Source organism: Leuciscus leuciscus, assembly GCF_965113295.1.
Source record: "Leuciscus leuciscus genome assembly, chromosome: 12".
NCBI classification, from domain to species: domain Eukaryota; kingdom Metazoa; phylum Chordata; class Actinopteri; order Cypriniformes; family Leuciscidae; genus Leuciscus; species Leuciscus leuciscus.
The window spans coordinates 8,363,434-8,376,142 of NC_138736.1; the positions used below are offsets into that span (position 1 = coordinate 8,363,434).

General features: G+C 37.1%; 1 protein-coding gene across 1 annotated transcript in view; it reads left to right on the forward strand.

Moving 5' to 3' along the window:
- Positions 1–12,709, forward strand: part of csmd2 (CUB and Sushi multiple domains 2) — a 324,493-nt gene that overhangs the window by 49,875 nt on the left and 261,909 nt on the right. Inside the window, exon 3 of the mRNA XM_082187012.1 lies at positions 11,533–11,645. Coding sequence (XP_082043138.1) covers positions 11,533–11,645 — 113 coding nt within the window. The remainder of the gene's footprint in view (positions 1–11,532; positions 11,646–12,709) is intronic.

Genomic DNA, 12,709 nt, shown 5'->3' on the forward strand with positions numbered 1-12,709 from the left:
TTATTTATTTTTGTATATATTTTTTGGTCATCCTCTCTCTCATTTTCCACTGACATTTCTCCCAAGGTCTGTTTTAAAAAAAATGGTATTCAAAGTATTCAAAGTCTGAAATGAAGTAGCATTTAAAAGACAGAACTTTGAAAAGCAGGCGGCTGAGATGTGACATCAAGAACCTCCGAATGAGCTTCAGGATAAATGACTCAGCTCATTAGTTGACATGTTGGCTAAACAGAAATAATGGCCTAATTGTTTGAGAAAAGGAGTATTGCTGTAGATTGAAATTAGAAGTGAATGAAATGGGAAGAGCTCTTTGTGCTCCCATCTCTTAGAGTTGTGCTGTGGGGATCGTAGGAGAGAACAGGAAGTCTGTTGAGTGTGGGACTTCCTGTGCTTTGGCTTTTGAACAGACAGTTATCACAAACATTTCATTTATATTGTAGATGTTCTGTCAGTGGCTATTTATTTATGCTTTTATTTACGCTTTTATTTGTTTATTTATGTTTTTATGTATTTATGATTTTATTTACATAATTAGCTTTTATTTGTATGCTTTTATGTATTTTTTGTTTTTTTTTATATATATTTATTTGTTTATTTATGCTTTTGTTTTTATTTACATTTTTATTCGTTTGTTTTTATTTATGCTTTTATTTATTTACGCTTTTATTTACATGATTGGCTTTAATGTATTTATGATTTTTTTATTTTTTTATTTATGATTTTATTTATATAATTTGTATTTTATAATAATATAATAATATGTTACATTTAAACAGTGCTTTTACGCAACTGCTCCGATACTTGGGTTGAAGATCCAAACGCAGCTTTATTGGGGTAAATCCACAATGTAATCCACAATCGTATTCCATAAATCAGGCATAAGGTCAAAACCACAGGACAATCGAGATCAAGACACAGGCAAACAAAGAAATCCAGGGAGACAAGCAGAAGATCAAAACCATGACACAGAAAATTAGAACTAAAAATAACACATACAAGACTTAGCCACAAAATATTATTTTTAAATGTATCACTTTTGCTTACTTTCATTTATTTACTTGAACTTATTTGTTTGTTTGCTTATGAGTTGGTATGCAGGTTGCATACTTCTTATGTGCCAACCAAGCAACTGAGAAAGAGCAAATATGTATTAAAGATATTAATGTGAAAACTGTTTTACTATTCATATATTCTCGAAGATTACAATATAAATATTTACAGTAATATTAAGGCTAATTTCCACAATATTTGAAACCAGTAGGTGCTATTTGTGCTGACATTGTTTGCGCTGACATGAACTGAACTGAACTGCACCAAACAGACTAATGAGGAATCACCATGGAGATGATATTTGATATGAGGACTTTACGCAGTACAGACCTTTCTAGATATCTTTCACTACCAATGCTGCCGGTGCTTCATCACATATAACAAGAGATCAAAAGGAGGTCTTCCATTTTGGATTCTCTCAATTGTGATTTGTCTTGGAAAGCCCAGAGTCTTGCAAGATCATATACCCCTTGGACCTAAAAAGCATTTATTTGGCTGAGACAAAGAATGGCACTCTATTTATGGGTGCCAAATCCCATGTCTGATTAGAAATTATTTGAATGAATTTACTTAAAATTTACAAATTTAGCTTGCTAGCATATAGTCCTAGCTGGTTTAAAATATCTTTCTGATTAGCTACTACAAGATATCAAACAACTCTCTCTGTATTCAAACTGGCATTGAGAAAGTGTGGATAGGATCTTGTACGACACTGTAATGCAGTTCCTCACAGATGTTTCTAGCAGATGGCCGAGGCCCTGGTTGGCGTGTTGTAGTTGCTTTCCATTCTGTGTGTACTCTAAGTCAGATACATTACAGTAATCCAGTCTCAAGCACTAAACCTCTCATCATACATATTACGAGCCATGATAGACTTGCACTACAGTATCTACCCATCATGGTAGCAGTGCAAAAATAGCTCTGGTGGCTGGTCGAGAGGTGTTTGAGTGGAAATGTGTGTGGGTAGGTGGAATGGGGAAGCATGTATTTATGAAGGTTGGAAATAATGGCAGGAGAGGATAATTGGACGGCTTTTACTCTGGACGTTAGCCACTCCGAGGCGCTCCAGTGGGTGCATAACTGCTGCCACCCAGGAATGCTCCGAGTCCTTGAAGACAAGAGAGTTACGGCAGTGATTGTGTTGGACACAGCAGTCTGCGCTGAGAGCACCATCAATCCAGTTCACCTCATACCTCTGGCCTACAGGTGGACTCTGTGAATGAACAGAACAATGTACGGAAGAACCCAATTATTTATGGACATTTCACACATAGCTTTAGATGAACTTGCAGATTTCCAGTCACCCCCAAAGAAACAAGCTGTCGATTCATTCACTTCAGATCACATTTACACCGGAATATGTCATATGATTGATAGATGCATGCACACAAAACATATTCCTCACTCACCTTTGCACTTTCTCTATAATTTATCCCCTAATGTTTTCACTCTGCTTGCCTGTCAGAATCCTGGCCCTGCATCCGTTTTCCCTTCTCTTTATTTCCTCTCTCCAGGGTGTCCTTCTTCCTGCTGGAATATGGCTGGCTCAGCGATTCCCACCTTCATCCTTTGAATGAGAATAGTGAAAGGCCAGCCTGCTTTAGTTTGATGCTGTTAGCAAGTCGTTTTAGCATCTCGTTCCATGAGCGTTTAGAAGACACAGAGTCTAATTCAAAGTGTCTCAACTTTTAGGAATACCTTGCACAACCCCAGATCTCTGTTCCATTCAGTTGTACTCCGTCTAGCTGTTTGGTAGGGAAAATGCAAGTCACACATTGCTTTTAGTTGTTGCTATACATTTTTGGTTTAATTTTAAAGTTTTGACGTTTGACATTTACCTTTAAATTTACTAAATATTTGAATATAGTCCTATTTGGACAGTAATTGTTTCTCATGTGGATGTCTGTAAAAATACATTTGCATGGCACCTCAGTGAAAAAACTAGTGCATTTGGATGGCGCTTTATTTAAGGTGGAAGAACAAGTTTTGTAATCCTACGAACCTGGCAACGCGCTGCTGATGCAGTCATTTTTTTATTAAATTCATTTTATTTAGCAAGGATGCATTAAAAGTTATCAAAGGTGACAGTAAATGCTACAAAGGATTTCTTTCAATAAATGCTATTCTTTTCAGCTTAAGCACAAGAGACAATGTTTGTAAAGTCCAAATGGAAAATATGCAGTTCACATTGGCATCCTGGCTTTCGCTTCCTTGGAACATGCTGTGCTGATACAGTATCTGCTTCCATTATTATTGGAGCAAGGCCATGTCTGAAATTCAGATAGTGCCAACTATGCTAATGTCGCCAGTTTAGTGTTAACCCCAGTTATAGTTTAGTGCTGAGAACTGTAGAGTGGTAGGACACCGAGCACTGGTAGCCACTCTGATGTGTAGTGACAGTGGTTGGACGGCGAGGTTCATTATTCACGACCTGACATTCCATTTAATCACATTTTATTATGAAGCAGTGCAGGACTCAGTAAATCAGCCTGTGCTTGGAGCTCCTGAAGGCTGGAGGAGGCCGGGTGGGGTGTTTACGGATGGCTTTAATCAGGGGAATTTCTACAGTGACACCCTCTTCATAACACACACACACATTTTGAGAACATACTGATTCAACACTCATACTGATACTCACATTTAAACGATTGCATACTCAAATATTCAAACACTTATATTATCAGCAGACTGCATGCAAATAAAGACTGTGCGCACACTAGGGGTGGGCGCTATTGCGAAAATATCAATCATGATTTTTTTTTCAGACAGGATCACAATCCATGATCTTATCATGATTTTTATTTAGTTTTTTAAGACTATTTTGCAAATCACTGTGGCAGTATAGCCAAACTAATTTCCCTATTTAAAAAAAAAATTGCCTTGCAAGGTAACAAAAGAAAAATAAAGAATGACAGACCATTTAGACCATTAAGTAGTGGTGGGCGATACTATTATTATTTTGTCTTTTTTATTAAAAATCAGTGGCAGCTGGTGGATTTTAAAATAGAGGAGACACGCTAAATTGTAGTGGTCTGGGCATTCCCTCTCTAGGATTATTTTTTATTTTATTATTATTTATTTATTTTGCTTTAACTGCTTTAAATGGCTTTTTTGGTCACTTTTAGACAGAAAATGTAAATAAAATGACACGCATACAGCAAGACAATCCAAACAACAGTGGTAAAAGTCTCTATTTTGCCTCCCTTTCCTCCTCTGTCCCCTCAGACTCGCCTTAGTACAGTTTTCCGTGCAGTTGTAATTTCATTGGCAGATTCGGCACTTTTGGGGAAGAGCAGCGATGGTTCTGTCTTCAGTAACATTTTATGTTATTGTCACAGTGGTGAAATTGCAAGCAAGAAATTCACATTCTGAGACATGAAATGAAATTAGAAACTGAGAATTTTATTAAAGCTGCAGTCGGCAAGTCTGGCAGATTGAGGGACTTAGCCAAAATTTTGAATGTTTACAACTCTCATGCCCCTCACCCACTACCAGCGAGCACCCTCCCATCGAGTTCGTGCTCATCAGTGCGTGTGCACCAGATTTTCTGAGAACGCACCCGTCTCTTAAGCATCGAAGCATCTGTGGCGTGTGCACGAACTGTGATTGACAGTCAGATCTCACACAGCCCTGCGCTGATATGGACCAGAAGAACCGGGAGCGGTGGATTTTTGCAAAACAAATAACAGGCTCCAGGTGGAGGTAGAAGGCTGATTTATGCATAGTGTCGGTTTCAGTGAATATGATTAAAAAAAAATCTTGCCGACTGCAGCTTTAACATTGTCCCATTTTCAGCTCAAAATTGAGTAGGCTGTGCCTCCCTTGCCTCCTCGGACGAACCGCTACTGTTAAAAATAAGAACAAAGCTGCAAATTACAAATAATAGGGCAAATACAATATAAGATAGAAATAAATGTGAATTAAATTGAACTAATACTCTACTAACACTGTAATCAGAGTTAGTAGACATTTTAGGTGCAATATTACTTATAGTCAACAGAATGTGTTAAAGGGTTGGTATAATGCCCTTTTCACAAGATGTAAAATAAGTCTCTGATGTCCCCAGAGTGTGAATGTGAAGTTTTAGCTCAAAATATCCCACAGATATTTTTTATATACCATGTTAAAATTGTCACTTTTTGAGGGTGAGCAAAAACGCACCATTTTTGTTTGTGTCCCTTTAAATGCAAATGAGCTGCTTCTCCCGGCACAGAGGGCGGAGCTTAAACAGCTCGTTCTTAGCAGCTTCGATTACCTCACACAGACATGCACTGAAAATGTTATGTTTATAGCCTTTTATATTCAAACCGGAGTGACAACTGAAGAAGAAATGACAACATGTAGACAATATTTCTGAATGGTTAGTTGATGAATTTATGTTGCTTATGTGTAGTTATCTTCTAGTCATTGATTAGCATATTCTGTCTTGATAATCTATAAATCGTGTTCCGGGGGCAGGGTTTATGTCAATTTTAGGGATCGTGATGTCACTAACCAGGGAGGAATGTCGTGTAGTCCCTACCCAAACAAAAAGCATGTTTGTTGAAGTCCTTAAAAAGCAATTTCTTTTAAAATAAATGATCTCCCTTTGCTTTGAACTTTGAGCGTCATAATTTTGCAGGTGTTGTTTATGCTCAAACAGCAACATTACACACTAACTAAAGTTAGAAAAGTGCAATCATAATCAACCACCCCTTTAAAGGGACCATCAAAATAAAGTGAAACCATATTTTCAGCAACAGTGAATGTTTTTAATAGTAGCATTCAAGTAAAAAATTAAACAAATGTAAAAATAAAAAACTACATCGACTTCTCTGAATGAAATATCCTATAATTCTTAAAGCTACTTGAGTTATTCAGTCAAGAGCAATGAGTGATTTTCTCTTTGTCTTTTGTTTTTTGATTAACATTAATGACACAGACGGTAGCAGGTTTATTAGGCTGCTGTCAAGACCTAAGGCACGGATTCATGATGTCAAAGAACTGCAATGTCACGTGAGTGTAACCTTACCGCTGCATTGCTAAACGTGATGTGGATATACGTCGCCTACTGTATTTTGAGACGGAGGCATCAGAACTGCAGCTGATAGAATGTGCACTGTAGCACGATACAATTCTCTCTCTTCAAAAGCAGATCAGGGAGACATTTTAATCATTCACAGTATAAAATCATGATATCGCACACCCCTAGCACAATCACAATCAGAAGTGCATGCATGCGCCTCGAAGTTCAATCTGTTTTTCCTCCCTCTTCAATGAACTCTGTAAAGCACCACCTGTTCTCCTTCTCCAGTTGTGTTTTTTTTTTTCTTTTCTTTTTTTCTATTCCTTCTCCAGTGTCCCTGCTCTCTTCCCAAAGAAGCACCTGGGATAATTGGAGAGGGAAGTGCTCCTTTTTCTAATAGAGAATTTTGACTGGTTGCTGCAGTACTCATCCATGTGGAAATGTCTCCTAATGGAGGCCGGCTCTAGCCTCAGCACACCCCACCGCTTCCTGTCCAGACCAGTCTTATTTGGGCAGTCTTCAGTTCATCTGTTGTGGTATCATGATAGTGCCTCTTTCTTACCTTCTCTGCCTAGAGGTGATCTTCACTGATAAACTCCTGTTTGGTCAGAAAATTAGTCTCTTCATGGGCAAACCTAGGGCTGGGCGATATGGCCAAAAAATCATATCTCTGTATTTTTTTGTTAAATGGCGATATATGATATATATATTGGTACTTTCTCTGTTTTTCCATTTGGATAAAGAAAATCTATATTTATTTAAAGGTCCCATGACATGCTACTTTTTGTAGGCTTTAATATAGGCCTTAGTGGTCCCTAGTACTGTATCTGAAATCTCTTTCCAAAAATTCAGCCTCGGTGCAGAATTATAGCCACTACAAGCCAGTCCCAGAATGAGCTTCCTTCAGACAGGCCGTTTCGGTGTCTGTAGCTTTAAATACTAATGAGGAGGAGAAAGGCGGCACAAGGTGGAGGGTGGGTGTGGCCTTGACCATCTTGCGCAACGGTAACGTGGCATGCATGTTTACGTTGGATATAGCAATGGCACGAAGACACGCAGTCTTTCAAGCATTTCAGTTTGACCCAGAATCTGATCCAGATGGAGAAGCAACGGATGAAGAAGTTGCAACTCAGCGGCTCCAGCAGGACGTTTCCGAATGGTTTGTTTAAAATATTATGTCTGGATACGGTACTTTATTCGGATGGTTTACAGTTATTATCATGTAGCTAACGCGAACCTACTGTTGCCTTTTCATGAGAGATCTGTAACGTCTGTATTTATCTTATTACAATTACATCAAGCTCTGCGATCTTGAAATGCGGATATCGCGCGCGCCATATAACCAACAGGAAAACGGTTGTCCAAATAACAAAGACGTGTACAACACTCGCGTTACAGTGTGTGTATTCAGTATCACACACATAAACTGCATAGCTGCATAGCTAATGTTACAGCCACATTCTACGTGTAAAATCTAGGTAACCATAAACAGTAAAGCAAAACACTTATATATCATTAGTTGACTTACTTGTCCGAGGTGTGTAGCTGAGCCAAAGAGAGTGATCCAGACTTTAGTTTCAGACGTTCAGCAAGCCCAGCTCTGTATTGACCCTTCGGTGTTCATTTGTACATCCAATTATTGAGCAATTGTTATGCTTCGCTCGCTCAAAAGCCATGATATCTCTCGTGGACAAACTAAAATCGCGCGCGTTCCTACTTCCTAGCGCATTTTCTCATGGGCGGAAATATTCTCTGGGCGGGGAGGGGGGGAGGTAACATTTCCTCCTTATGACGTCATAAGAAGGAGATTCAAGATCAGCGCGTATGAGCCTCCATTTTCTCAAAGGCAGAGAAAGATAGCAAAAGCTCGATTTACACCGATTGAAATTTTTAGAAACTTGGGGACCATATACAGGCTAGGGGAACTCATATTAATGTTAAAAAACCTCAGAAAGTGAAAATTTCATGTCATGGGACCTTTAAAAAAATATACATTTCAGATCCTGCCCAATGATATCCAACAAACAATGTTGATATTGAAGGATATGGAAACAAATAGAGTGAATGTAATGTAGGCTATGCAATATATTATGTGCAAAAAAAGGTGGTTAAAATCACATTACATTCTAACATTGTAACATTACAATAATGCTTTTGTTTTTAAATTGACTAAAGGCAAAAAAAAACACAAAAAAAAAAAAACACAAACGAATTATAATAGCCTGCATTTGATTATCCCATTATAATGGTCACTTTCATAAAAATATACTTGTAGGTTTAAAATTCCACATATGGCACATTTATTGTCTCCAACAACAAATATTTTAGCATATCTGTTTGGCGGACATGCGCGCGGCGGCGCTCGTTCACGGAAGCTTGAATTTTAGCGGAAATTCACTTGCAGAAGGCTCGTCCTCTCCTGACAGTGAAATGGACATATTTGTTTGACTTTCTAACATTTACAGATGGAGAATATACCTGTGAAATGTAAGTTAAGCACTGAGGAAAGCACCACATCTCAAATGCATTAAACAGCGCAAGTATTTATCTGTCAGTAGCCTATCTGTCAGAGCATCTGACAGGGCAAGCTGCTATAAACTTGGTAACTACCAGTTATTTTGAAGCCCTTAATATAAGCTTGTGTCATGTTTAGGACAAATTGTACTTTTTCAGATGTGCTCTTATCAAACTACTGTATCATTCCATATCGTTTCAAAAAAATATTTTGATATATTGTACAAACTCGATAAACCGCCCAATCTAGGCAAACCAGAACTATGCTGCATTTTGAAAAATAAATAATAAGTGAAGTAGTTAACTGTATATTTAACTGTTGTTTTATGACAAGTCATGTGTAATTATTTTGGAAAAAAATGTTACGTCGTCTTCCATAGTTAAAAATACCAGCATGTGGTTTTGGAATGCCATGAGAGTGAGTAAATAATGACAATTTAAATGTTTTAAGGTTTACATACACTACCATACTAATGTTTTGGGTCAGTAAGTTTTTTTGTTTTGTTTTTTTTTCTTACGTTTTTTGAAAGAATTGTCTCTTGCTCACCATGGGTATTTGGATATTTGATAAAAAATACAGTAAAACAATAATATTGTAAAATATTATAAAAAAAGAAAGTAGCCTAAATGTAAAAAAAAAAAAAAAAAAAAAAAATTCACATTTATTTTAAATGTATTATTTATTCCTGTGCTGTGCAAAGCTGAATTTCAGCATCATTATTCCAGTCTTCAGTGTCACATGATCCTTTAGAAATATTTCTTAAATGCTGATTTGATGCCAAGTAACATTTCTTTTTCATTATCAATTTTGGAAACTGTTACACAATTTTTCCAGGATCTCAGTCAGGATAGCAACAACACATTGCTCTGTTTGAAAAAAAAAATCAGACAATGAGTGTTGTCACTTTGAACAATAGCTTTTTGAGTATTTTTGTTGTCTTTCGAGATACCTAGTTCTCCTGTCTGAATCATCCACCTCCTGCCCACAGTTCAGCTCAATTAGTTGATCTCTGACTAACGCATATAAAATGGCTTAGGCCGCATCCAGGTGACCGTTTGGTGTGTTCGGGCTGATGGAGATTAGATGACAGCTCTGGGATCTGACTGAAAAGGCAAACTGACGCGAGCCCTGGAACATGAACGCTCAGAGCGTTGCCTGTAGCTAAAGCTGCATCACACGGTTTAACATCCTGCTCTGCTGACACCCTGGAGGACTATATGGGTCATAGTGGTGCTGTGGGGAAATGCGAGCACATACACGCAGTTGTCGAGCACACCTGGCTGCTGGAGGCTCCGTTTTGTTCTAATCTAAAAAAAGAGAAAAACGGATCTACGGATCTCTCCACAAAACAGTGCATGGCATGTTATTATTTTCAAGCATGTGTTGCAAGCATATTTATGTGCATGGTTCAGTCATTTATAAGAGTTTCCAAGATAAAAGGAAAATGTCTTTTAAAAATCTAGTTTCAAGTTCTTAGAAATTAACTATTCATACTCATGCTGGTTTCATGTGGTTTTGAATTTAATGCAGAGTAACCATCAAGGGAAAACTAATAACATTGTCTTTATACCTTCCTATTTAAACAATTTAATGTTTTAAATCAAATTTCTTTCAACTTTTTCTTTTTTTAAACAAAGAATGAGTAATTCATTATTAAATATTACATTTTTAGGAAATCGCAAAAAAAAAAAAGAATAAACCTGAACTAACCTTGCCTTGTCAGAAAAATTTCAAATTATCTTATCTCTTTTAACTTTTTGACTTTGACAGTCATGAAGATGTTCAAGGGCCTTCTCTATCAATTCTTCCATTAGTCTTTTTTTCTTTCTTTCTTTTTTTTTTTCTAAGATAATAATAGAAGGTTATGGCTAAATCGTAAAAAAAAAAAATATTTCAGTTGAGGCTTTTTTCTTCACGTAATATCTGAACAATTTTCCCACCACTATTGGGGTAATGCATTATAAGTAGCGTGATTTCTGTAATCTGATTACTTTTTTCAGGTAACTAGTACAGTAACACATTACTTTTAAATTTACAACAAATTATCTTACTTTTTCAAATAAGTAGCACAAGTTACCTTTTCCTCCATTTATTGACTGACACCTTTTCTGTCCCCATGTTGAGATAAATCAGGTGTGAGGTGCAGAGGCGTTGTGTGCATTGTGCAAAAATGATTGTTATTGAAGTTCTAGATCAAATGTGAGCATGCATTTATCATTTGCACAAAAGCAGATTCAGTATTCCTCAAAATAAACAAAAACAGTGAAATGCAAACTCAGAATATTATGCAAACCTGAAAAAAAATACATTACTAACATAAAAAAGTAAATAATTGTGTTACTTGGTTACTGTTTAAGGAGTAACACAATGATATAGCAACATTACTTTAAAAGTAACTTTCTGCAACTCTGCTTTTCACCATGGCATTTGTAACTTTATTCCCCCCAAAATATCCAAATAAAGTTTAATATAGAAATTGAAATTATGCTCATCATAGAACTCTTTTTTTTTTCTAAGTCGCTGAATGTGTGAAGTTTATTTTAGAATCAATTAATAGATTGCTTTCAGCAGTATGCATGGCAATGGTGTGAAACTGAGTTAATAGCTTACATCTGTAACCTCTGACCTGTGAAATAAGCTCTTTTAGCTGCTCTATTGATTTTGATTTTGATAGGTCTGTAAAGCGTTTATTAGCTACCATTCTGATGATTGGTGCATGAGCCATGGTGTCTCTGGTGGCCCATTCTGTGCAGAATTCCCTCACTTATCACCTGTGCTGTCCTAGTTAGCTTTTTACACCACAGTAAACAGCTTTTAAAGGTTTTTATTTTCCGTTAAAGCTGGAAATTGAGATTTAGCAGTCAGTTTGGCACTCAAACATTTGCAGCTGCCAAGCTCCAGCGTTCGTTTGTATAACAATACTCTTGGTTAACGTGAGCTTTGTTCCTTCTCTGCGTTTTAGGTTGACGGGGTTTCAACTTCCTGGCCCTATAGTCAGCACAGGACCCAGACTTACACTATGGCTGCTGTCAGACTACGCTGTAAGTGGCCAGGGCTTCAAAGCAGTGTACGAAGGTAAGAATCACGTTTTAATCTTCTCTCTTTGTCTCAAGTCAGTTCTCTACCGGGAACAGGTTCAATCCCTCAGCTTTCGGGCAAACCCTGTAATTATGTAAAGTGGACTCTTGCTCTAGCATGCGTACCGTAAAAGCAGACTTTTATCTCACTTTATAGGCTAATTGCATTAATATGCACGGTCAATTTAAAGACTAAGAATCCATAAACATATTTCCTCTTGATTCCATGCTGGCTTCTCGTCATATTTCTTTTGATGTGAGAGCTTTATGACCCAAAAAAGCAGCAATATTAATGCTCGCTTCAGAGCGGCAGTAAGGAGAATGAATCTGCACTAATTAGATTAATTATCTAATTGAAATTGTAGACTGATGGCAGGTGAATCGAGCCCTCTGGGAACTTTCAGTCATCTAGATCTGCACAATACTAATGGAGAACATGAACATGGTCCATATGGACATGCATTATGTTTTATATTTTCAGATCAAGTGTTTCTTTGCATGCATCAATTTGTCTGATGTTTATGGTGGGTAGTCGATGTGTTTGTTATGCAAAATTATAAAACGGTTCAAGTTTATAGATGGATGTCTAGAGTAGGGTTGCGCTTTTGGGGGGAAATGGAAATTTGGAAGAAAGGGTAAAAAGTTCACCACATATACTACTAAACAATGCTAAATTTGGTATGGACATGGGTGGTGGACTTGAATAGACTAAACCTTGGTCCTTATCCCCAATGCACAGGGCAATGGTGACACCAGAATACAAATATTCATGATTCTGAAGCTGAAAATATGCTTGCACTTTGTCACTGACTATACTGGTAAAATCAGACATTTGACAGTATCAGGATCCACAAATATTCACCCATTGAATTATTACACATTATTTTCAAGGTTATATACTGTATAGTAGTTTAATGTAGTACTATCACTGAAACTCCGTAATATATATATATATATATAGACAAGCCACACACACACAGGCTCTCCCGGTGCTTGCTATGACCTACCTCTCCCACTATTAAAGCACTGACATGATAAGAATAAACCATCTAAAACACCTTG